This window comes from Pseudophryne corroboree, chromosome 4, assembly GCF_028390025.1.
Source record: "Pseudophryne corroboree isolate aPseCor3 chromosome 4, aPseCor3.hap2, whole genome shotgun sequence".
Taxonomy (NCBI): Eukaryota; Metazoa; Chordata; class Amphibia; order Anura; family Myobatrachidae; genus Pseudophryne; species Pseudophryne corroboree.
Window position 1 is genome coordinate 499,349,963 of NC_086447.1, and position 27,370 is coordinate 499,377,332.

The 27,370-nt window shown below is 48.6% G+C and overlaps 1 protein-coding gene across 2 annotated transcripts in view; it reads right to left on the minus strand.

Annotated features, from left to right (window-relative positions):
* Positions 1 to 27,370, minus strand: part of HDAC2 (histone deacetylase 2) — a 201,894-nt gene that overhangs the window by 36,833 nt on the left and 137,691 nt on the right. For both annotated transcript variants that reach the window (XM_063917161.1, XM_063917160.1), the window contains exons 7-10: positions 26,445 to 26,537; positions 26,223 to 26,331; positions 25,493 to 25,633; positions 10,419 to 10,527 (exon numbers count right to left, since the gene is read on the minus strand). In XM_063917161.1, the coding sequence (XP_063773231.1) occupies positions 10,419 to 10,527; positions 25,493 to 25,633; positions 26,223 to 26,331; positions 26,445 to 26,537 (452 nt within the window). The remainder of the gene's footprint in view (positions 1 to 10,418; positions 10,528 to 25,492; positions 25,634 to 26,222; positions 26,332 to 26,444; positions 26,538 to 27,370) is intronic.

The following is a 27,370-nucleotide window of genomic DNA, read 5'->3' on the forward strand; positions in this document are numbered from 1 at the left end:
AACCTGAGAAAGCACTTATGGGACAGTGCTATAGGAACATGTAGGTAAGCATCCTGTATCTCCAGGGATACCATAAAATCCCCTGGCTCCATGGCCAAAATGATGGAACGTAAAGTTTCCATATGAAACCGAGGTACCCAAATGTACTTGTTCAGCTCTTTGAGATTGAGAATGGGCCGAAATGACCCATTTGCTTTCTGAACTAGAAACAGGTTGGAATAAAAACCCTGTCCTCGTTGCGCAGGAGGAACTGGAATGACTGACTGAAGCAATTTCTGAACTGCCTCTTGCAAAGCCCTGGCCTTTGTCTCTACCCGAGACGGGCTGGTACAAAAAACCCTTTGAGGAGGGTGCTTCTTGAAGGGAAAAGCATAACCTAGAGATACCGCTTTCTGCACACAGGCATCTGTTGTAGACTGCTGCCAGATCTGTGCAAACTGAAGAAGTCGGCCCCACACCCTGGGATCTCCCAGGTGGAGGCCCGCACCATCAGGTTGATGGCGTATTATCTGTTTTACCACACGGTCCTCTGGTAGCCCAATGCTTTTTCGTCTTACCAGACTTGTTGTATTGGGACTGCCTGCCATCACTTTTTCCTTAAGCTTTTCCTTGAGACCGAAAAGGCCGAAAAGCCGGAACTTTAGGTTTGAAATTGTATGTGGAAGAAACTTGACCTTCTTGGAGTCTGCTTCTGACTCCAAAATATCCATCAATTCTTTACCAAATAGAATATCTCCAGAAAAATGCAAAGATTCCAAAACCTTCTTAGATTCTGAACCAGTTTTCCACATACGTAGCCAATCTGCTCTGCCAGCAGCGATAGTTGAAGCTCATGCCCTGGAGGCAATAGTACCCATATCCAATGCTGTTTCTTCCAAGAACATTGCAGCCTGTTTTATATGTGCTATATGGGATTTTTGCTCTGTAGATGCATTTGAAAAATCCCCCTCCAATGCATCAGCCCAGGCAGCCACTGCCTTTGCCATCCAAGCTGAAGCCATGGCTGGCTTTATGACTGCCCCAGACAGAGAAAAAATGGTTTTTAGAAAACCATCCACTCTCCTATCCATGACATCATTTAATGATGTTGAAGTCAAAAGTAATGTAGATTTTTGTACTGATCGAATCACATGCGTATCTACTTTAGGAGCCACCTCCCTTTTTAAACAATCCCCAGCTGGAAGAGGATAATTGGAATTCTATTTCTTAGGAATTCTAAACTTCTTATTGGGCATAGCCCAAGCGTCTTCCATGATTTCAGTCAGCTGACCTGACCCTGGAAATTCAGTCTTAACTGTTTTGGGACGTTTAAACACAGGTGCCTTGGTTTTTAACACAGGCTCTGCTGAATCCTCTAAGGAAAGAATGGCGTTCATTGCTTTAATTGACTCGGCTATATCCACTGAGCTGAGACAATCCTCCTCCTCTTCGTATGCCAAAGCAGAGTTTATTGAGCTTTCATCCTCCGATGAATCCTCATCTGAAACATGTGAGGCTTTGAGGATAAAGATTTACTTACTACTGGCTTATCAGCCTGTTTTTTTTTTGAGGTTGCTGCTGGAAGTGATAAACCGCAGGTGGGAAACTGCATGTAAGGGTTAATCGTGTAACCTATCCCTGGTACAGGAGTTGGAGGAATTATCCGTTCAGCTATACTGGATAATGTCTGTGCAAACATAGCCCAAGGTGGATCAACCTGCACCTGAATCTGCCTTGTATTTTTCAAGAGCCCTGGTGAAAACTAAAACAATTTGCACACAAACCAAAATGAACCAGATCCTGAGAGGTTAACACAGCTTTGCAAGACAAACATGAAATGAGTGTTGGTGTTGCTGTGTATCTGCCTCACCTTTGCCACTATTAGACATGATAAATAATCAACACTTTACAGTGTACTACACAATTTGTTACTGTAATCACTTTAAGCTTTTTACAGTGACTTACAATCCGACCCTACCCAACCACCAGTATTGAGGATCGGAATAGGAAAAAACTGACAGAATATAAAGTAAAGTCAGCAATAACACTAGCAGTCAGTCACATGTTATACATTAGAGCAGGGGTGGGGAACCTCAGGCCCGCGGGCCGTATAAGGCCCTCAGAGCCACTTGATCCGGCCCGGCCAGGCTCACCTAACCGCGGAGATGCCGGACGCCCGCTGAGATTTTGTTACTAGCGGGCGCCCGGCTTCCTCCCCACAGCAGCAGCCGAAGGCAGGAGCTCACTCCTGAGCTCCGGCTCTGGCAGTGTACGTGTGCGGTGCTATGGGAGAGATGTCACAACGTCTCTCTCATAGTTCTGAGGAGTGGGCGGCCAAGCGGAGGGCAACGGTCTGGAAGCAGGAGCGGGGCTGGTGAGTATTGTGGGGGGTTTTCTTTTAATGTGTGTGTAAGCGGCGCTACTAGAGGGCATATCTAATAGAGCATATTTAATGGGGCATAACAACTGACTGGGGGCATATCTACTGGGGGCATATCTACTGGGGCATAAGAACTGACTGGGGGTATATCTATGGGGGGCATAACTACTGACTAAGGGCATAGCTACTGACTTGGGGCATAACTACTGGGGGCAGGCTAATTTTTAAGTTGATAATTTTTGTATGGCCCCCGAAGGATTTGATAAATATCCAAATGGCCCTTGGTAGAAAAAAGGTTCCTCACCCCTGCATTAGAGTAATAAAAATATGTGTACATCATCAACTACATTTCAAGTATGTAGGAGAACATATTGCTGAATCATGTTTAAACAGAACTACCATACTCAGACGCATAGCGAAAGAAACAACAGTAATAGTATACAGACTCATATGCAATAGGCACTTATCTAACTATTTTTTACTCAAAAAATAAGAATTTACTCACCGGTAATTCTATTTTTCGTAGTCCGTAGTGGATGCTGGGTACTCCGTAAGGACCATGGGGAATAGACGGGCTCCGCAGGAGACTGGGCACTCTTTAAAGAAAGATTAGGTACTATATCTGGTGTGCACTGGCTCTTCCCTCTATGCCCCTCCTCCAGACCTCAGTTAGGGAAACTGTGCCCGGAAGAGCTGACATTACTAGGAAAGGATTTGGAATCCAGGGTAAGACTCATACCAGCCACACCGTACAACTTGTGATAACTATACCCAGTTAACAGTATGAACAACAGCTGAGCCCCATTCAACAGATGGCTCAGAACAATAACCCTATAGTTAAGCAATAACTATATACAAGTATTGCAGAAGTCCGCACTTGGGACGGGCTCCCAGCATCCACTACGGACTACGAGAAATAGAATTACCAGTGAGTAAATTCTTATTTTCTCTGACGTCCTAGTGGATGCTGGGTACTCCGTAAGGACCATGGGGATTATACCAAAGCTCCCAAACGGGCGGGAGAGTGCGGATGACTCTGCAGCACCGAATGAGCAAACTCAAGGTCCTCCTCAGCCAGGGTATCAAACTTGTAGAACTTTGCAAACGTGTTTGATCCCGACCAGGTAGCAGCTCAGCAAAGTTGTAAAGCCGAGACCCCTCGGGCAGCCGCCCAAGAAGAGCCCACCTTCCTCGTGGAATGGGCTTTTACTGATTTAGGATGCGGCAGTCCAGCCGCAGAATGTGCAAGTTGAATCGTGCTACAGAGCCAGCGAGCAATAGTCTGCTTAGAAGCAGGAGCACCCAGCTTGTTGGGTGCATGCAGGATAAACAGCGAGTCAGTTTTTCTGGCTCTAGCCGTCCTGGAAACATAGATTTTCAGGGCCCGGACTACGTCCAGCAACTTGGAAGCCTCCAAGTCCCGAGTAGCCGCAGGCACCACAATAGGTTGGTTCAAATGAAACGCTGATACCACCTTAGGGAGAAATTGGGGACGAGTCCTCAATTCTGCCCTGTCCATATGGAAGATCAGATAAGGGCTTTTACATGACAAAGCCGCCAATTCTGACACACGCCTAGCCGAAGCCAAGGCCAAAAGCATGACCACTTTCCACGTGAGATATTTCAACTCCACGGTCTGAAGTGGCTCAAACCAATGTGATTTTAGGAAATCCAACACAACGTTGAGATCCCAAGGTGCCACTGGAGGCACAAAAGGGGGCTGAATATGCAGCACTCCCTTAACAAACGTCTGAACTTCAGGCAGTGAAGCAAGTTCTTTTTGAAAGAAAATAGACAGGGCCGAAATCTGGACTTTTATGGATCCCAATTTTAGGCCCATAGTCACTCCTGACTGTAGAAAGTGCAGAAATCGACCCAGCTGAAATTCCTCTGTTGGGGCCTTCATAGCCTCACACCAAGCAACATATTTTCGCCATATGCGGTGATAATGTTTTGCTGTCACATCCTTTCTAGCTTTTATCAGCGTAGGAATGACTTCAACCGGAATGCCCTTTTCCATCAGGATCCGGCGTTCAACCGCCATGCAGTCAAACGCAGCCGCGGTAAGTCTTGGAACAGACAGGGCCCCTGCTGTAGCAGGTCCTGTCGGAGCGGCAGAGGCCAAGGGTCCTCTGAGATCATTTCTTGCAGTTCCGGGTACCAAGTTCTTCTTGGCCAATCCGGAACGATGAGTATAGTTCTTACTCCTCTCTTTCTTATTATCCTCAGTACCTTTGGTATGAGAGGAAGAGGAGGGAACACATAAACCGACTGGTACACCCACGGTGTCACTAGAGCGTCCACAGCTATCGCCTGAGGGTCCCTTGACCTGGCGCAATATCGTTTTAGCTTTTTGTTGAGGCGGGACGCCATCATGTCCACCTGTGGCCTTTCCCAACGATTTACAATCAGCTGAAAGACTTCTGGATGAAGTCCCCACTCTCCCGGGTGGAGGTCGTGCCTGCTGAGGAAGTCTGCTTCCCAGTTGTCCACTCCCGGAATGAACACTGCTGACAGTGCTATCACGTGATTCTCCGCCCATCGGAGAATCCTTGTGGCTTCTGCCATTGCCAACCTGCTTCTTGTGCCGCCCTGTCGGTTTACATGGGCGACCGCCGTAATGTTGTCTGACTGAATCAGCACCGGCTGGTTTTGAAGCAGGGGTTTTGCTTGACTTAGGGCATTGTAAATGGCCCTTAGTTCCAGAATATTTATGTGTAGGGAAGTCTCCTGACTCGACCATTGTCCTTGGAAGTTTCTTCCCTGAGTGACTGCCCCCCCAACCTCGGAGGCTTGCATCCGTGGTCACCAGGACCCAGTCCTGTATGCCGAATCTGCGGCCCTCGAGAAGATGAACACTCTGCAGCCACCACAGAAGAGACACCCTGGCCCTCGGGGACAGGGTGATCAGCCGATGCATCTGAAGATGCGATCCGGACCACTTGTCTAACAGATCCCACTGAAAGATCCTTGCATGGAACCTGCCGAAGGGAATTGCTTCGTACGAAGCTACCATCTTTCCCAGGACTCGCGTGCAGTGATGCACCGACACCTGTTTTGGTTTCAGGAGGTCTCTGACCAGAGATGACAACTCCTTGGCCTTCTCCTCCGGGAGAAACACCTTCTTCTGTTCTGTGTCCAGAATCATACACAAGAACAGCAGACGCGTCATAGGAACCAGCTGCGAATTTGGGATATTCAGAATCCAGCCGTGCTGTTGTAGCACTTCCTGAGATAGTGCTACTCCAACCAACAACTGCTCCATGGACCTCGCCTTTATATGGAGATCGTCCAAGTACGGGATAATTATAACTCCCTTCTTTCGAAGGAGTATCATCATTTCGGCCATTACCTTGGTAAATACCCTCGGTGCCGTGGACAGACAAAACGGCAACGTCTGGAATTGGTAATAGCAGTCCTGTACCACAAATCGGAGGTACTCCTGGTGAGGTGGGTAAATGGGGACATGTAGGTAAGCATCCTTGACGTCCAGTGATACCATATAATCCCCCTCTTCCAGGCTTGCAATAACCGCCCTGAGCGATTCCATTTTGAACTTGAACTTCCTTATATAAGTGTTCAAGGATATCAAATTTAGAATGGGTCTCACCGAACCATCAGGTTTCGGTACCACAAACATTGTGGAATAGTAACCCCGTCCCTGTTGAAGGAGGGGAACTTTGATTATCACCTGCTGGAGGTACATCTTGTGAATTGCCGCCAGTACTACCTCCCTTTCCTTGGGAGTAGCTGGCAAGGCTGATTTGAGGTAACGGCGAGGGGGAGACGTCTCGAACTCCAGCTTGTATCCCTGAGATACCACTTGTAGAACCCAGAGATCCACCTGTGAGCGAACCCACTGGTCGCTGAAGTTCCGGAGACGGGCCCCCACCGCACCTGGCTCCACCTGTGGAGCCCCAGCGTCATGCGGTGGACTTAGTGGAAGCAGGGGAGGATTTTTGTTCCTGGGAACTGGCTGTCTGGTGCAGCTTTTTCCCTCTACCCCTGCCTCTGGGCAGAAAGGACGCGCCTCTGACCCGCTTGCCTTTCTGAGGCCGAAAGGACTGTACTTGATAATACGGTGCTTTCTTAGGCTGTGAGGGAACCTGAGGTAAAAAAGTCGACTTCCCAGCTGTTGCTGTGGATACGAGGTTCCGAGACACCGTCCCCAAACAATTCCTCACCCTTATAAGGCAAAACCTCCATGTGCCTTTTAGAATCAGCATCACCTGTCCACTGCCGAGTCCATAATACTCTCCTGGCAGAAACGGACATTGCATTAATTCTAGATGCCAGCCGGCAAATGTCCCTCTGTGCATCCCTCATATATAAGACTACGTCTTTAATATGCTCTATGGTTAGCAAAATAGTGTCCCTGTCAAGGGAATCAATGTTACCTGACAGGAAATCAGACCATGCTGCTGCAGCACTACACATCCATGCTGAAGCAATAGCAGGTCTCAGTATAGTACCTGAGTGTGTATACACAGACTTCAGGATAGCCTCCTGCTTTCTATCTGCAGGCTCCTTTAAGGCGGCCGTATCCTGAGACGGCAGTGCCACCTTTTTTGATAAGCGTGTGAGCGCCTTGTCCACCCTAGGGGATGTCTCCCAGCGTAACCTATCCGTTGGCGGGAAAGGGTACGCCATTAGTAACCGCTTAGAAATCACTAGTTTCTTATCTGGGGAACCCCACGCTTCTTCACACAATTCATTTAACTCATTAGATGGGGGAAAAGTCACTGGCTGCTTTTTCTCCCAAAACATAATACCCTTTTTTGTGGTAACCGGGTTAATGTCAGAAATGTGCAAAACATTTTTCATTGCCGTAATCATGCATCGGATGGCCCTTGTGGATTGTACATTTGTCTCATCCTCGTCGACACTGGAGTCAGACTCCGTGTCGACATGTGTGTCTGCCATCTGAGGTAGCGGGCGTTTTTGAGCCCCTGATGGCCTCTGAGATGCCTGGGCAGGCACGGGCTGAGATGCCGGCTGTCCCAAAGCTGCGTCATCGAACCTTTTATGCAAGGAGTTGACACTGTCGGTTAATACCTTCCACATATCCATCCACTCTGGTGTCGGCCCCGCAGGGGGCGACATCACACTTATCGGCACCTGCTCCGCCTCCACGTAAGCGTCCTCATCAAACATGTCGACACAGCCGTACACACACACAGGGAATGCTCTGACTGAGGACAGGACCCCACAAAGTCCTTTGGGGAGACAGAGAGAGAGTATGCCAGCACACACCAGAGCGCTATATAACAGAGGGATTTACACTAGTACAAAGTGAATTTTCCCCCCAATAGCTGCTTATTATCACAATTTGCGCCTAAATTTATGTGCCCCCCCTCTCTTTTTTACCCTTTCCGTAGTGTATACTGCAGGGGGGAGCCTGGGGAGCGTCCTTCCAGCGGAGCTGTGAAGAGAAAATGGCGCTGGCTGTGCTGAGGAAGATAGCCCCGCCCCTTCAGCGGCGGGCTTCTCCCGCTTTTTAAATAATATTTATGGCGGGGGATTAGGCACATAAACAGTTTAGAACTGTATTATGTGCATTTTGCCAAGTAAGGTATACAAATTGCAGCCCCCCCCCCCCCCCCCCCCCGCCCCAGCGCCCTGCACCCACCAGTGACCGGAGCGTGTGGTGTGCTGTGGGAGCAATGGCGCACAGCTGCAGTGCTGTGCGCTACCTTATTGAAGACCGGAGTCTTCAGCCGCCGATTTTCTCTGGAATCTTCCGTCTTCTGGCTCTGCAAGGGGGACGGCGGCGCGGCTCCGGGAACGGACGATCGAGGTCGGGCCCTGTGTTCGATCCCTCTGGAGCTAATGGTGCCCAGTAGCCTTAGAAGCACAAACTAGCTGCAAGCAGGTAGGTTTGCTTCTCTCCCCTAAGTCCCACGTAGCAGTGAGTCTGTTGCCAGCAGATCTCACTGAAAATAAAAAACCTAACAAATACTTTCTTTTTTAGTGAGCTCAGGAGAGCCCACTAAGTGCATCCAGCTCTGGCCGGGCACAGATTCTAACAGAGGTCTGGAGGAGGGGCATAGAGGGAGGAGCCAGTGCACACCAGACATAGTACCTAATCTTTCTTTAAAGAGTGCCCAGTCTCCTGCGGAGCCCGTCTATTCCCCATAGTCCTTACGGAGTACCCAGCATCCACTAGGACGTCAGAGAAAGGTAGATTGACACTTAGGCGGTATATTCCAAGTTGATCGCAGCAGGAATTTTCTTAATAGTTGGGCAAAACCACGTGCACTGCAGGGGAGACAGATGCAGACATTTGCAGAGAGAGCTAGATTTGGGTGGGTTATTTTGTTTCTGTGCAGGGTAAATACTGGCTGCTTTATTTTTACACTGCAAATTAGATTGCAGATTGTACACACCACACCCAAATCTAACTCTCTCTGCACATGTTAAATCTGCCTCCCCTGCAGTGCACATGGTTTTGCCCAACTGCTAACAAAATTCCTGCTGCGATCAACTTGGAATTACCCCCTTAGTGCTGTATTAACCGTACTCAGTAGAGTGGGAAACAGGGATACTCACCTCGCTTCCAGGACCTATCAATACGTTAGCAAACCCTGAGTGGATCCAGACGCTACTGCTGTTCCATGAACCTATAGTGAACGCAGACGCTCAGTGAACACAGCCGCCTATGCTGCGACTGGGTCCGCTTCGTGTAAAGCGTCTGAGACGGAACCGGGAAACAGTTCATGGCGGGAGACTCGGAGGAAGCTGGTTATGAACTGGGGGCAGGGGCGACCAGGAGAGCGTCTAATTCCCCACTGCTGACATCAACACTAGGGATCGCAGCCTCATACTATTCCTGGAGCCTCTGATCCCTAAGGCCTAGCGCTGGTGTACCCAAGGTGGCAGCCGCGTCATCGACTGTTTGGTGGTCTCCTCCGCAGCTGTGTCCATATTCCCCTTCTAAGTGGAACCGATGCCTTACCTTCTCCCCGTGCTGCGGCCACAGCCTGGTAACGTATGCTGGACCTGCTAGTGTATCCGACACAGACGCCCGCCGAAACAGCACTGTACTCGTGGCTAAGCGTTGTTGCAACCCAGCGGAGAGTTGTTGGAGCGACTCTTTCTAAGGTACGTATAAGACGCTTTTTTAGAAAGATCACTCAAGAAAACAATAGTAAGACTATAAAAATAAAATAAGAAAGCTTAGAGCTGCTAAAAATCAGCACCCCTCTGACCATGGTCCGGCTCCTGCCGCACCAAACAAAAAACTGATTTGCCTGAGCCAGGAGGCGGGGATATATGGATGGGCCCGTTGCATGCTGGGAGGCCGAAAAGCTTTGACCAACTGGTGCAAATCCGCTGTCGCTTCATCATATCCCAATGTTAGCCTGTGGATAACCTGTGGACCCTGCCGGAGAAATAATAATTTGTTGCACATGCTAAACTAATCAGCCTTAACATTATTAATATTTACAAATATATTTCTTACATTTCAGGTGCCAATTAAAACCGAATACAGTATATATGAAATATCTTAGGCCTGTTTACCAGTAAAGACTTTACGCAGAAAAACATGAAATGCCATCAAGAAGTATTAAAGAAAAGATTAATTCTGGATTTTTGCTACTTGACCTAGTCATGTCATCTTCAGTGCAAATACAAGACATGTCTGCACCCCCGGAGGAAGGAAGGGCGGGCGGTTTGGTTGGGGTAAGCCAGAGGAAACTTTCGCCCTGAGCTCTGATATATTAAATATAAATATCAGAAAATCATACAACTAAACACATACTGTGCATTGTTTTGTTAATATTGAGGTGGTTACAGATATTCCCTTTAGTGAATATGTGAAGCCATGTGAAATTAATAAGGCCTGATGGTAGTGCACTATACTGTATATTCTACTAAATAAGAAAACATGACGTTTAACTGCTAACACAAATTAAAACATTCTGTGCACTTTAAACACTTGTGAAGAAACTTGTGTAAGAAATTACAATTAAACAATATATAAAACAAACACTGAAACTAGTTACTAGAAATAAATGGCCTGTATAGCCATTCATAATGGCAATATGAATCGCCTTACTTTATTTTCTCCATGTATTCCGGCGTATTCTGATTTGTCATATTTGAAGGACTAATATGTAGTTTAAAATCTGGACCAAAATATTCAAAGTAATCGTTGTATGGAAGCTCTGGGAAGAAACAGAGAAACTGCATGTTACAAAACATAACAATACTAGTCACCAGCCCCTCAAAATGAAGAAACATAACAGTAATGTTAAATAAGTATGAAATTAATAAGTAACGCACAAACAATAATGGCCCTCATTCCGAGTTGTTCGCTCGGTATTTTTCATCGCATCGCAGTGAAAATCCGCTTAGTACGCATGCGCAATGTTCGCACTGCGACTGCGCCAAGTAACTTTACTATGAAGAAAGTAATTTTACTCACGGCTTTTTCTTCGCTCCGGCGATCGTAATGTGATTGACAGGAAATGGGTGTTACTGGGCGGAAACACGGCGTTTCAGGGGCGTGTGGCTGAAAACGCTACCGTTTCCGGGAAAAACGCAGGAGTGGCCGGGGAAACGGTGGGAGTGCCTGGGCGAACGCTGGGTGTGTTTGTGACGTCAACCAGGAACGACAAGCACTGAAATGATCGCACAGGCAGAGTAAGTCTGGAGCTACTCTGAAACTGCTAAGTAGTTAGTAATCGCAATATTGCGAATACATCGGTCGCAATTTTAAGAAGCTAAGATTCACTCCCAGTAGGCGGCGGCTTAGCGTGTGTAACTCTGCTAAATTCGCCTTGCGACCGATCAACTCGGAATGAGGGCCAATATTCAGAGATATTATTCATACAATGAAATAATACAAAAATAAGATTTGAAACCTACCGGTAAATCTTTTTCTCCTAGTCCGTAGAGGATGCTGGGGACTCCGTAAGGACCATGGGGTATAGACTGCTCCGCAGGAGACATGGGCACTGCAAGACTTTAGAATGGGTGTGCACTGGCTCCTCCCTCTATGCCCCTCCTCCAGACCTCAGTTAGGACTGTACCCAGAGGAGACGGACAGTACGAGGAAAGGATATTTGTTAATCTAAGGGTGAGATACATACCAGCCCACACCATACAACATGGAATATACAAGACCAGTTAACAGTATGAACAAAAACAGCATCAGCCAGAGACTGATCCAAACCGTAACATAACCCTTATGTAAGCAACAACCAGGGGTTAAAGTGAGCCGGAACGGGGCGGAACTGCGTTCCGTCAGTTCCACTTGGAGACGGAACGCAGTTCCGCCTCCCCCGGCTCACCTAACCCGATGTCCCGGCGCTGCAGGGAGATGCCGGGCGGCCGCTGTTATCAGCGGCGCCCGGCTCTCCCTGCACAGCGGCAGCCGGAGGCAGGAGCTCAGTACTGAGCTCCTGCCTCCGGCTCTGTCAGTACGCGCTATGGGAGAGACGTCATGACGCCTCTCCCATAGTGCCGGGGAGCGGGCGCCAAGAGAGGACTGCGGCGGGAGCGGGGCTTGGTAAGTATGGTGCCTCTCCCCCCCCCCCCCCCCCCCCCTCCGTGCACTACTAGCGGCGCTGTTATTGGGGGGGTCTATACTACTGGGGGCAAACTACTGGGGGGCTATACTACAGAGGGTCCAAACTACTGGGGGGCTATACTACAGAGGGGCAATACTACAGAGGGGCAAACTACTGGGGGGCTATACTACAGAGGGGCAAACTACTGGGGGGCTATACTACAGAGGGGCAAACTACTGGGGGGCTATACTACAGAGGGGCAAACTACTGGGGGGCTATACTACAGAGGGGCAAACTACTGGGGGGCTATACTACAGAGGGGCAAACGACTGGGGGGCTATACTACAGAGGGGCAAACGACTGGGGGGCTATACTACAGAGGGGAAACTACTGGGGGCTTTACTACTGGGGCAAGCTACTGGGGGCTATACTACAGAGGGGAAAACTACTGGGGGGCTATACTACAGAGGGGCAAACTACTGGGGGGCTATACTACAGAGGGTCAAACTACTGGGGGGCTATACTACAGAGGGTCAAACTACTGGGGGGCTATACTACAGGGGCAAACTACTGGGGGGCTATACTACAGAGGCAAACTACTGGGGGGCTATACTACAGAGGCAAACTACAGAGGGACAAACTACTGGGGGGCTTTAATACTGGGGACAAACTACAAAGGGGCAAACTACTGGGGGGCTTTACTACTGGGGGCATTACTACAAGGGGGCAAACTACAGGGGGGCTGGGGAAAACTACTGGGGGCATTACTAACGGGGCTAAACTACATGGGAAAAACTACTGGGGCCACTACCACTGGGAGGCTAAATTAAAGGGGGGGGGGGGGGGGGGGGGGAGTAAATTACTGGGGTCATAACTGCAGGGGCATTACCAGTGGGGGCATGACTACTGGGGCTAAACTACAGGGGGCTAAACGACTGGGGACATTACTACAGGCAACATTACTACTGGAGGCAATACTACAGAGGGACATTACCATTAAGGGCATTACTGATGGGGTGCACTGCTAATGAGGGCATTGTAAAGGGGAAACTTCATAAGGGGCACCACTCTTGGGGACATAAGGGGCACCACTATTGCGGGCACTACTATTGCGGGTATTGCATAAGGGGCACTACTACTGTGGGCATAGTATAAGGGGTGCTACTGCTGTGGGCATTACTGTATGGGCTGACAAAGAAGCTGAGCTCCTGGTCCGCCCTCCTTCACTCCGCCCCTACCATCGCCGCCACACTGGGAGCCCTGGTTCCAGACTCCCAGCTGCAGCGGATCTGGGACCAGGCTGGCTTTAAAATCCCTGCCTCCGCATCGCGCTCCTGTGACTGCGGTGCTACTAGTTCAAATCTGTCGCTGATTGGCTGCCGGTCCGCAGCAGTTTTGAAATATTAGCACCGTGGTCACAGGAGCTCGATGCGGCGGCAGGAATAATAAAGCCAGCCTGGTTCCCGATCCACTGCAGCCGTCCTCAGCCTCCTCTGCCGCCCCGCCCTCGGACCTCTGCATGCCCACAGCCTCCTCCTCCTCCGCACTATCTCCGAGGCCCACAGCCTTCTCCACTCCACGCCTACCACAGCCTACTCATCCACAGCACCGCAGACGCTAAACAGGTAATCTTACCATGCTGCCTTTCTCTCTCTCTAGTGCCTACTGTATGCCCCTGCTGTCACTCTCCATGTCCCTGCTGTCACTTTGCATGTCACTGCTGTCACTCTCCCCGTCACTCTATAATGTGAATTTCGGCTCATTCTGTATGCTATAATGTGAATGGCGGCTCATACCGTGTGCTATAACGTGAATTTCGGCGCATACCGTGTGCTATAATGTGAATTTCGGCTCATACTGTGTGCTATAATTTGAATTTCGGCTCATACCGTGTGCTGTAATGTGAATTTCGGCTTATACTGTGTGGTGTAATGTGAATTTGGCTCATACTGTGGTGTAATGTGAATCTCGGCTCATACTGTGTGGTATAATGTGAATTTCGGCTCATACTGTGTGCTATAATGTGAAAGGGGTCCTGTTATTGTGGTGTATAAGGGGTATATGGTGTGGTAAACTACACTGAAGGGCACACCCCCTTTAGCGTGGCCAAGCCCCCTTTTCAGGAGCTCGCACATAATTACAACCTTCACTTTTCCATACCCCCACTTTAAAATTTACACTTGGGTGCTACTACTGTGGGCATTATTACTATTGTGTGACCACGCCCCTTTCTTTTTGAGACCACACCCCCTTTTTGCCACGCGCGCAATACCTTTATTACATGGGCGCCGTGGGGAGGGGGGTGAGTTCCACCACCTCTCTAGGACCACTTTAAGCACTGGCAACAACTATATACAAGCCTTGCAGAAATTAGTCCGCACTGGGACGGGCGCCCAGCATCCTCTACGGACTAGGAGAAAAAGATTTACAGGTAGGTTTAAAATCTTATTTTCTCTTACGTCCTAGAGGATGCTGGGGACTCCGTAAGGACCATTGGGATTATACCAAAGCTCCAGACCAGGCGGGAGAGTGCGGATGACTCTGCAGCACCGATAGAGCAAACATGAGGTCCTCATCAGCCAGGGTATCAAACTTGTAGAATTTTGCAAAAGTGTTTGAACCCGACCAAGTAGCTGCTCGGCAAAGCTGTAATGCCAAGACGCCTCGGACAGCCGCCCAAGAAGCGCCCACCTTCCTAGTGGAATGGGCCTTAACCGAATTTGGAACCGGCAGTCCAGCCGTAGAATGAGCCTGCTGAATCATGTTACAGATCCAGCGAGCAAAAGTCTGCTTATATGCAGGAGCGCCAACCTTGTTGGCCGCATACCGGACAAACAGTGCTTCTGTTCTCCTAACCCAAGCCGTTCTGGCCAAATAAATCTTTAAGGCCCTGACTACATCAAGAGACTTGGAATCCTCCAAAGCACCCGTAGCCACAGGCACCACAATAGGTTGGTTCATATGAAATGACGAAACCACCTTAGGCATAAAATGAGGACGAGTCCTCAACTCTGCACAATCCACATGGAAAATCAGATAGGGGCTCTTGTGAGACAAAGCCGCCAATTTGGACACCCGCCTTGCAGATGCCAAGACCAATAACACGACCAATTTCTAAGAGAGAACTTCAATTCAACCGTTTGAAGAGGTTCAAACCAGTGTGATTTAAGGAACTGTAACACCACGTTAAGGTCCCACGGTGCCACCGGAGGCACAAAAGGAGGTTGGATGTGCAATACTCCCTTTACAAAAGTCTAGACTTCTGGGAGAGAAGCCAATTCCTTCTGAAAGAATATAGATAAGGCCGAAATCTGCACCTTAATGTAGCCTAACTTTAGGCCCATATCCACACCTGACTGCAGAAAATGGAGAAAACGACCCAGCTGAAAATCTTCTGTAGGAGCATTCTTGGCTTCACACCAAGACACCTATTTTCTCCAGATACGGTGATAGTGTTTCTCCGTTACCTACTTCCTAGCTTTAATTAGAGTAGGGATGACTTCACCCGGAATACCTTTCCTAGCTAGGATTTGGTGTTCAACCGCCATGCCGTCAAACGTAACCGCGGTAAGTCTTGGAACACACAGGGCCCCTGTAGTAACAGGTCCTCCCTGAGAGGAAGAGGCCACGGATCTTCTGAGGACATTTCCTGAAGATCTGAATACCAGGCCCTTCGAGGCCAATCTGGAACAATGAGTATTGTCTGCACTCTTGTACGTCTTATGCTTCTCAATATCTTTGAGATGAGAGGAAGTGGAGGGAACACATAGACCGACTGAAACACCCACAGTGTCACCAGGGCATCCACTGCCACTGCCTGAGGGTCCCTTGACCTGGAACAATACGTCCGAAGCTTTCTGTTGATGCGTGACGCCATCATGTCTGTTTGAGGAAGTCCCCAACGACTTGTCACCTCTGCAAAGACTTCTTGATGAAGTCCCCACTCTCCTGGATGGATATCGTGTCTGCTGAGGAAGTCTGCTTCCCAGTTGTCTACTCCCGGACTGAAGACCGCTGACAGAGCGCTTACATGATTTACCGCCCAGCGAAGAATCCTGGTGGCTGCTGCCATTGCTGCTCTGCTTCTTGTCCCGCCCTGGCGGTTTACATGCGCCACAGCTGTGATGTTGTCTGACTGTATCAGAACAGGTAGGTTGCGAAGAAGATTCTCTGCCTGTCGCGGGCCGTTGTATATGGCCCTTAATTTCAGCACATTGATGTGTAGACAAGCCTCCTGGCTTGACCATATTCCCTGAAAAATGTTTTTTTTTTTTTCTTGTGTGACTGCTCCCCATCCTCGGAGGCTCGCGTCCGTGGTCACAAGAACCCAATCTTGAATGCCGAACCTGCGACCCTCTAGAAGGCGAATACCACAGGAGAGACCCTGGCCCTGGGGGATAGGGTTATCTTCCGAAGCATCTGCAGATGGGACCCTGACCACTTGTCCAGAAGGTCCCACTGAAAAGTCCTTGCATGGTACCTGCCGAACGGAATGGCCTCGTAGGCCGCCACCATCTTTCCCAATACTCGAGTGCAGTGATGAACTGACACTCTTTTTGGCTTTAACAGGTCCTTGACCCTGATCTTGAGTTCCTGGGCTTATTCCACTGGGAGAAAAACCCCTTGTTCTTCAGTGTCCAGAATCATGCCCAAAAATGACAGTCGAGTTGTCGGAAACCAACTGTGACTTTGGTAGATTTAGAATCCAGCCGTGCTGTTGTAGTACTCTCAGGGAGAGAGACACGCTTTTTAATAACTGTTCCCTTGAACTCGCTTTTATCAGGAGATCGTCCAAGTATGGGATAATTGTGACGCCTTGCATGCGCAGGAGCACCATCATTTCCGCCATTACCTTGGTGAAAATCCTCGGGGCCGTGGAAAGCCCAAACGGTAACATCTGGAACTGGTAATGACAATCCTGTATAGCGAATCTCAGGTACGCCTGATGAGGAGGATATATGGGAACATGAAGGTATGCATCCTTTATGTCTAGTGACACCATAAAATCCCCCCCTTCCAGGCTGGAGATCACTGCCCTGAGAGATTCCATCTTAAATTTGAACCTCCTCAAATATAGGTTTAGGGATTTTAGATTCAGAATTGGTCTGACCGAGCCATCCGGCTTCGGAACCACCAATAGGGTTGAATAAAACCCTTTCCCCTGTTGCACTAGGGGAACCTTGATAAACACTTGCTGTTGACACAGCTTTAGTATGGCAGCCGAAACTATTTCCCTCTCTGGGGAAGAAGTTGGCAAGGCCGATTTGAAAAATCGGTGTGGAGGCACATCTTCGAACTCCAGTTTGTAGCCTTGGGATACAAATTCGACCACCCAAGGATCCAAATCCGACTGAACCCAGACTTGGCTGAAGAGTCGAAGACGTGCCCCTACCGGTGCGGACTCCCGTAGCGGAGCCCCAGCGTCATACGGTGGATTTGGTAGAGGCTGGGAAGGATTTTTGTTCCTGTGAACTAGCCGTAGCCGGTGTTCTTTTCCCTCTACCTCTTCCTCTGGCGAGGAAAGAAGAGCCACGCCCCCTTCTGAACTTATGCGACCGAAAGGACTGCATCTGGTAATGAGGTGTTTTCTTTTGCTGTGGGGGAACGCAAGGCAAAAAAGAAGACTTACCCGCGGTAGCTGTGGAAACCAGGTCCGCGAGGCCATCTCCAAATAAAAGTTCACCTTTGTAAGGTAAAGCCTCCATATGCCTCTTTGAGTCAGCATCCCCTGTCCATTGACGGGTCCACAGGGACCTTCTAGCAGAAACTGCCATGGCATTAGCTCTTGAACCCAAAAGCCCAATATCTCTCGCAGCCGCTCTCATATATAACGCTGCGTCCTTGATGTGACCTAAGGTCAACACAACACTATCTTTGACTAGGGTGTCAATGTCAGATGACAAGCTATCAGTCCAGGCTGCTATCCGGGGACGGTAGTGCTATATTTTTAGACAAGCGCGTTAAGGCCTTGTCCACTGTGGGCGAGGATTCCCACCGTAACCTGTCCTTAGAGGGGAAAGGATACGCCATAATTCTCTTGGGAACCTGCAGTCTCGTATCAGGAGTCTCCCAAGCTTATTCAAATAAAGGGTTCAGCTCATGAGATGGGAGAAAAGTTACCTCAGGTTTATTTTCTTTACACATGCAGACCCTCGTGTCAGGGACAGAGGGGTCCTCTGTGATATACAAAACATCTTTTATTGCAATAATCATATATTGAATACTTTTGGCGACTCTTGGGTGCCACCTCGCCTCATCATAGTCGACACTGGAGTCGGAATCCGTGTTGGTATCAGTGTCTGCTATCTGGGTAAAGGGACGTTTATGGGACCCTGAGGGCTCCTGTGACACAGTAAAAGCCATGGGTTAATTCTCAGCATTGTCTTTGGACTCCTTCGTCCAATCTTTTATGTAATAAAGCCACATTAGCATTTAAAACAATCCACATGTTCACCCAATCAGGTGTCGGCTGTGCCGACGGAGACACCACCATCTGCTCTGCTTCCTCCCTAGACGAGCCTTCCACTGCAGACATGTCGACACACACGTACTGACACCCCCACACACACTGGGATAACTGAAATATGGGGACTGACCCACAATAAGGCCCTTTGGAGAGACAGAGAGAGAGTATGCCAGCACACACCCAGCGCCACAATATACTGAAACCAAAAGTCCCAGCCTAAATAGCGCTTTATAAATATACAATTTTGCACCAAATAATGTGCCCCCCCCTCGTTTTTGCCCCGTTACTGTGATCAGCAGGGGAGATTCCGGGAGCAGCTTCTCTGCAGCATGCTGTGGAGAAAATGGCGCTGGTTAGTGCTGGAGGATCAAGCCCCGCCCCCTCGACGGCGGGCTTCGGTCCCGCTCAATTATTTATACTGGCGGGGGATTTATAATATACTGCCTTCGCAGTATCTAAGAATGCTGCCAGTTTCATTTGAGGTGATTATTGCTGCCCAGGGGGGCCCCCCTGCGCCCTGCACCCATGCTGTGCCTTGTGTGTGTGTGGGAGCAATGGCGCGCAGAGCGACCGCTGCGCGGTACCTCAGTGAAGATCTGAAGTCTTCTGCCGCCTTTGAAGTCTTCTTTCTTCATATACTCACCCGGCTTCTATCTTCCGGCTCTGTGAGGAGGACGGCGGCGCGGCTCTGGGACGAACAGCAAGGACGACACCTGTGTTCCGACCCTCTGGAGCTAATGGTGTCCAGTAGCCTAAGAAGCAGAGCCCATCAGTCCAGGAAAGTGGGTCTGCTTCTCTCCCCTCAGTCCCACGATGCAGGGAGCCTGTTGCCAGCAGTGCTCCCTGAAAATAAAAAACCTAACAAAAGTATTTTCAGAGAAACTCAGTAGAGCTCCCCTGCAGTGCATCCAGTCTCCTCTGGGCACAGGATCTAACTGAGGTCTGGAGGAGGGGCACAGAGGGAGGAGCCAGTGCACACCCATTCTAAAGTCTTGCAGTGCCCATGTCTCCTGCGGAGCCGTCTATACCCCATGGTCCTTATGGAGTCCCCAGCATCCTCTAGGACGTAAGAGAAATATATTATATGAATAAAAGATTAGAAATTATTTATTTGCATTGTCTACAGGGCATATCTGATGTCAGTATGGTAACACAAAACTCCTGGGGAAAGCGCAGGCGCCCTGATCACCCCCCGCCACACCCCCTTTTGTAGCCACGCCCCCACAACGCTCCGTCTCCACCTAGGGAACGGAGCATTACCGCCCCCCCCCCCCCCCCCCTTACCGCCTCTGCCTGATTGACAGATAGAGGCGCTCGCATTTTCTGCGGGCGCAGGAGCAGGACGGGTGCTGCGCGTGCACCCACATCATTTTAGTAATTTTTAATGCTGCATCACGATTAGCAATCCAACCTGAATCGGGCCCTATATTTTTAGTAAAATATAACGAAACTAACAGCCTCCATTAAACTCCACTGAACATAGAAGAGACAGAAAATAAGATTTTACTCACCGGTAAATCTATTTCTCGTAGTCCGTAGTGGATGCTGGGAACTCCGAAAGGACCATGGGGAATAGCGGGCTCCGAAGGAGGCTGGGCACTCTAGAAAGATTTATGACTACCTGGTGTGCACTGGCTCCTCCCACTATGACCCTCCTCCAAGCCTCAGTTAGGACACTGTGCCCGGACGAGCTGACATAATAAGGAAGGATTTTGAATCCCGGGTAAGACTCATACCAGCCACACCAATCACACCGTACAACTCGTGATACTATATCCAGTTTGACAGTATGAAAACAACTGAGCCTCTCAACAGATGGCTCAACAATAACCCTTTAGTTAGCAATAACTATTTACAAGTATTGCAGACAATCCGCACTTGGGATGGGCGCCCAGCATCCACTACGGACTACGAGAAATAGAATTACCGGTGAGTAAAATCTTATTTTCTCTGACGTCCTAGTGGATGCTGGGAACTCCGAAAGGACCATGGGGATTATACCAAAGCTCCCAAACGGGCGGGAGAGTGCGGATGACTCTGCAGCACCGAATGAGAGAACTCAAGGTCCTCCTCAGCCAGGGTATCAAATTTGTAGAATTTTGCAAACGTGTTTGCCCCTGACCAAGTAACAGCTCGGCAAAGTTGTAAAGCCGAGACCTCTCGGGCAGCAGCCCAAGATGAGCCCACCTTCCCTGTGGAATGGGCTTTCACTGATTTAGGATGCGGCAGTCCAGCTGCAGAATGCGCCTGCTGAATCGTGTCACAGATCCAGCGAGCGATAGTCTGCTTAGAAGCAGGAGCACCCACCCTGTTGGGTGCATACAGGATAAATAGCGAGTCAATTTTCTTGACTCTAGCCGTCCTGGAAACATAATTTTTCAAGGCCCTGACTACGTCCAGTAACTTGGAATCCTCCAAATCCCTAGTAGCCGCAGGCACCACAATAGGTTGGTTCAAGTGAAAAACTGATACCACCTTAGGGAGAAACTGGGGACGAGTCCTCAATTCTGCCCTCTCCATATGGAAAATCAGATAAGGACTTTTATATGACAAAGCCGCCAATTCTGATACACGCCTGGCCGAAGCCAAGGTCAATAACATGACCACTTTTCGCGTGAGATATTTTAGATCCACGGTTTTTAGTGGTTCAAACCAATGTGATTTTAAGAAACTCAACACCACGTTGAGATCCCAAGGTGCCACTGGAGGCACAACCGGGGGCTGAATATGCAGCACTCCTTTTACAATGTCTGAACTTCAGGTACTGAAGTTAATTCTTTCTGGAAGAAAATCGACAGAGCCGAGATCTGTATCTTAATGGAGCCTAATTTTAGGCCCATAGACACTCCTGCTTGTAGGAAATGCAGAAATCGACCTAGTTGAAATTCCTCTGTTGGGGCCTTTTGTGGCCTCACACCAAGCAACATATTTCCACCATATGCGGTGATAATGTTTTGCAGTTACATCTTTCCTGGCTTGAATCAGCGTAGGAATGACTTCCTCCGGAATGCCCTTTTCCTTCAGGATCCGGCGTTCAACCGCCATGCCATCAAAACGTAGCCGCGGTAAGTCTTGGAACAGACAGGGCCCCTGCTGCAGCAGGTCCTGTCTGAGCGACAGAGGCCATGGGTCCTCTGATATAATTTCTTGAAGTTCTGGGTACCAGGCTCTTCTTGGCCAATCCGGAACCACGAGTATCGTTCTTACTCCTCGCCCTCTTATTATTCTCAGTACCTTTGGTATGAGAGGCAGAGGGGGGAACACATAAACCGACTGGTACACCCACGGTGTTACCAGAGCGTCCACAGCTATCGCCTGAAGGTCCCTTGACCTGGCGCAATATCTTTTATAGCTTTTTGTTGAGGCGGGACGCCTTCATGTCCACCTGTGGCCTTTCCCAATGGTGTACAATCCTTAGGAAGACTTCTGGATGAAGTCCCCACTCTCTCGGGTGGAAGTCGTGTCTGCTGAGAAGATCTGCTTCCCAGTTGTCCACTCCGGGAATTAACACTGCTGACAGTGCTAACACATGATTTTCCGCCCATCGGAGAATCCTTGTGGCTTCTGCCATCGCCATCCTGCTTCTTGTGCCGCCCTGTTGGTTTACATGGGCGACTGCCGTGATGTTGTCTGATTGGATCAGGACCGGCCTTTTGAAGCAGAGGCCTTGCCTGACTCAGGGCATTGTAAATGGCCCTCAGTTCCAGAATATTTATGTAGGGAAGTCACCTGACTTGACCAAAGTCCCTGGAAGCTTCTTCCCTGTGTGACTGCCCCCCAGCCTCAAAGGCTGGCATCCATGGTCACTAGGACCTAGTCCTGTATGTCGAACCTGCGGCCCTCTTGAAGATGGGCACTCTGCAGCCACTACAGTAGAGATACCCTGGTCCTTGGAGACAGGGTTATCAGCCGATGCATCTGAAGATGTGATCCGGACCACTTGTCTAACAGGTCCCCCTGAAAAGTTCTTGCATGGAACCTGCCGAATGGGATTGCTTCGTAGGAAGCTATCATTTTTCCCAGGACTCTCGTGCAATGATGCACCGATAACTGTTTTGGCTTCAGGAGGTCTCTGACTAGAGATGACAGCTCCTTGGCTTTCTCCTCCGGGAGAAACACTTATTTCTGGTCTGTGTCCAGAACCATCCCCAGGAACAGTAGACGTGTCGTAGGAAACAGCTGTGTCTTTGGACTGTTTAGAATCCAACCGTGCTGTTGTAGCACTTTCCAAAATAGTGCTACCCCGACTAGCAACTGCTCCTTGGACCTCGCCCTTATAAGGAGATTGTCCAAGTACGGGATCATTAAAAACTCCCCTTTTTCGAAGGAGTATCATCATTCCGGCCATTACCTTGGTAACACCCTCGGTGCCATGTACAGTCCAAACGGCAGAGTCTGGACTTGGTAATGGTAATCCTGTACCACAAATCTGAGGTACTCCTGGCGAGGATAGTAAATGGGGACATGCAGGTAAGCAAACCTTGATGTCCCGGGATACCATGTAATCCCCCTCGTCCAGGCTTGCAATAACCGCCCTGAGCGATTCCGTCTTGAACTTGAATTTTTTTATGTATGTGTTCAAGGATTTTAAATATAAAAAAGGGTCACACCGAACCATGCGGTTTCGGTACCCCAAACCGTGTGGAATAGTAACTCCGTCCTTGTTGAAGTAGGGGCACCTTAAGTATTACCTGATGGGAATACAGCTTATTAATTGCCTCTAGCACAGCCTCCCTGCCTGAGGGAGTTGTCGGCAAGGCATATTTGAGGAAACGGCGGGGGGAAGACATCTCGAATTCCAGCTTGTACCCTTGAAATACTACTTGAATGAAACAGGGATCCACCTGTGAGCGAGCCCACTGATCGCTGAAATTTTTGAGACGGCCCCCCACCGTACCTGGCTACACCTGTGGAGCCCCCGCGTCATGCTGTGGACTCAGAGGAAGCGAGAGAAGAATTATGATTCTGGGAACAGGCTGACTGGTGCAGCTTTTTCCCTCTTCCCTTGTCTCTGTACAGAAAGGAAGCGCCTTTGACCCGCTTGCTTTTCTGAAGCCGAAAGGACTGTACCTGATAATACAGTGCTTTCTTAGTCTGTGAGGAAAACTGAGGTAAAAATATTTCTTCCCAGCTGTTGCTGCGGATACGAGGTCCCAGAGACCATCCCCAAATGATTCCTCACCCTTATAAGGCAGAATCTCTATGCGCCTTTTAAAGTCAGCATCACCTGTCCAGTGACAGGTCTCTAATACCCTCCTGACAGAATGGACATTACATTCATTTTGGATGCCAGCCGGCAAAATATCCCTCTGTGCATCCCTCATATATAAGACGACGTCTTTAATATGTTCTCATGTTAGCAAACTAGTATGTTTGACAGGGTCACCGACCACGCTGCAGCAGCACGCTCTGCAGGTTTCAGTCTAGTACCTGAGTGTGTAAAAACAGACTTCAGGATAGCCTCCTGCTTTTTATCAACAGGTACCTTCAAAGTGGCCGTTCCTAAAACGGCAGTGCCACCTATTTTGACAACCGTGTGAGCGCCTTATCCACCCTAGGGGATATCTCCCAGCGTAACTTATCCTCTGGCGGGAAAAGGTACCATCAGTAACTTTTTAGAAATTACCAGTTTCTTATCAGGGGGAACCCACGCTTCTCACACACTTCATTCATTTATCTGATGGGGGAACAAAACACTGCCTGCTTTTTCTCCCCAAACATAAAAACCCATTTTTAGAGGTTAATGTCAGAAATGTGTAACACATTTTTTATTGCCGGGATCAAGTCACGGATGTTCCCAGTGGATTGTGTATATGTCTCAACCTTGTCGACACTGGAGTCAGACTCCGTGTCGACATCTGTGTCTGCCATCTGAATGAGCGGGCGTTTTTGAGCCCCTGATGGCCTTTGAGACGCCTGGGCAGGCGCGGGCTGAGAAGCCGGCTGTCCCACAGCTGTTACGTCATCCACCCTTTTATGTAAGGAGTTGACACGGTCGGTTAATACCTTTCACCTAACCATCCACTCTGGTGTCGGCCCCACAGGGGGCGACATCACATTTATCGGCAACTGCTCCGTCACTATATAAGCCTCCTCCTCAAACATGTCGACACAGCTGTACCGACACACCGCACACACACAGGGAATGCTCTGACTGAGGACAGGACCCCACAAAGCCCTTTGGGGAGACAGAGAGAGAGAGTATGCCAGCACACACCAGAGCGCTATATAATGTGGGGATTAACACTATAATTGAGTGAATTTTCCCCCATAGCTGCTTGTATATACAATATTGCGCCTAAATTTAGTGCCCCCCCTCTCTTTTTAACCCTTTGAGCCTGAAAACTACAGGGGAGAGCCAGGGGAGCTTTCTTCCAGCTGCACTGTGAAGAGAAAATGGCGCCAGTGTGTCTGAGGGAGATAGCTCCGCCCCTTTTCCGCGGCCTATTCTCCCGCTTTTTTCTGGATTCTGGCAGGGGTATTTACCACATATATAGCCTCTGGGGCTATATATTGTGGTATTTTTGCCAGCCAAGGTGTTTTTATTGCTGCTCAGGGCGCCCCCCCCAAGCGCCCTGCACCCTCAGTGACCGGAGTGTGAAGTGTGCATGAGGAGCAATGGCGCACAGCTGCAGTACTGTGCGCTACCTTGGTGAAGACTGATGTCTTCTGCCGCCGATTTTCCGGACCTCTTCTTGCTTCTGGCTCTGTAAGGGGGACGGCGGCGCGGCTCCGGGACCGAACACCAAGGACTGGGCCTGCGGTCGATCCCTCTGGAGCTAATGGTGTCCAGTAGCCTAAGAAGCCCAATCCGGCTGCAAGCAGGCGAGTTCGCTTCTTCTCCCCTTAGTCCCTCGCTGCAGTGAGCCTGTTGCCAGCAGGTCTCACTGAAAATAAAAAACCTAATTCTATACTTTCTTTCTAGAGGCTCAGGAGAGCCCCTAGTGTGCATCCAACCTCGGCCGGGCACAAGATCTAACGGAGGCTTGGAGGAGGGTCATAGTGGGAGGAGCCAGTGCACACCAGGTAGTCATAAATCTTTCTAGAGTGCCCAGCCTCCTTCGGAGCCCGCTATTCCCCATGGTCCTTTCGGAGTTCCCAGCATCCACTAGGACGTCAGAGAAAAATGGCATGCACGCTTGCTATACGTACCATTAGGAATTTCACAGTCCAGTGCAACAGCAGTCTCATATGTCCAACAGCGAGCAACATTGCGGATGGTATACCCGCCTCCTCCAAGCATCAGCAGCGGCAAATTAAAGGTCTTTACAACTTCAACACACTTTGCATGACCTGTGCAAAACATGGTTAGAAAACCGTATGTGATAAAGACGACAAGCATAGTTGATAGCACTGAAGAACACAGAAACCATGTTGTACATACATGGAGTGCAACATAGGAAACTCCTGTAGAGGCTTTACCTGTTTATTTAGCAAAATGTTGCAAACAGACCAGGTTCATTACACTTTCCTATCGATTCACATATTAAATTTTGTTATAAAAGAGTGCTCCAAAAATCAATCTATTCTCTTTGTTGCCTCTTTGCAACAAACACGTTGTTTAATCATTACACTTTAGCATGTAGTATTTAAGGTTCAAAAAGTTGAAATATGGTGGGTGGAGGTTTGTTTTTGATTAAACACAAATTAAAACCTTAGAAATACTTTCTTTACGTACAGGTCACTGCAATTAGCACCTTAAGTGTACAAGATGGTACAGGCAGAGAGGGTTGGGGGATCAGAGAAAATTTCTTCCCATTCAGGCCATCTTTCTGTCCAGCAATGTGATGCTGGCTTGTTCGTTTTAGAGTCCTATTTCAAGGAGACCAGCCACATTTACAGAAACACACACTGACATTATGAGACTACAAGCCTCAGTTACCTTTCACTGTCAGATTGAAACATCCAAGACGGTCTCCAGACAATGAATCAGCACCACACTGTAAGACCACAGCGCTGGGCTGGTACATTTCCATCACTTTTGAAATGATCTGCGGCAAAAGAAAGGTGTGTAACAATAGTAGCCTTGTCAATCTACAGAATAGATAATTAATAGGATGCGTCCGGGCTCAGACATAAATGCCAAGCTGCGCGTTCTACTTACTGGCTTAAATATTTGTCCATACGATTCATCGTCAATACCATCCCTCATTGGAAAATTGACAGCATAGTACTTGCCTTTTCCTGCACCAATATCCTTAAAAATATAAAAGGGATCATACTAATATTAGGAACAGGTGCATATTACAAGAGCTGTGATGTATATAGTGAACTGGCTTGCGAGCAAGTAGCATGCACTCTGAATTCTAACTCAGAAGTCAGGTCAGACTGTAACAGCAGAGACCTGGGTCCTGGATTGCACTCCACTATACCTCATGGAAGCATGCAGTACTTTGAACAATATAATCCCCCCTAATACAAGCAGAGTTGCAGGAAACAGACCACTTTTATGTCAACTTCAGATTGCATAACCCATTATAATTTATATAACATAATATTAGATAACTTGGTGATTGGCAACTAGAAAATGTACTCCAGTATCTGATCTATACAGGGCACTGGCTGTATCTGTCCCAGCCTCAAAGTCACTAAGGGGTATATGCAATTGCGGTCGAATTTCGGGTATTTTTCGCCAAAAAAAAAAAAATTCGTCAATGCAATTCAGTGCTTTCCGTCAAAAAAACGGACTTTCAAAATTCGACTTTTTGAAATTCGACTTTTTGCAAATTCGACTTTTCTGCAATGATACAAGTGCTGCAATTCGACAAAAGCATATTCAATTCAAGTTTGGAAATTCGACAGCAGTGCTTTTAGACAGCAAATTCGTAATTTTCAATCCGCCACACTTTGGAGGGTGAAACCAATAAAAAAAATTGAAAACATGTTTTTTTTGTGTTTTTTTTTCGTGGTAATATCAGATCTATTTATATTAGAAGGGATTAGGTACTTGGTTTGTCTTTTTGGGAGGCACAAGTATTATTTATATATTTGTAAAAATAATTTTTTTTTTTTTTTTTTATAGATGGAATG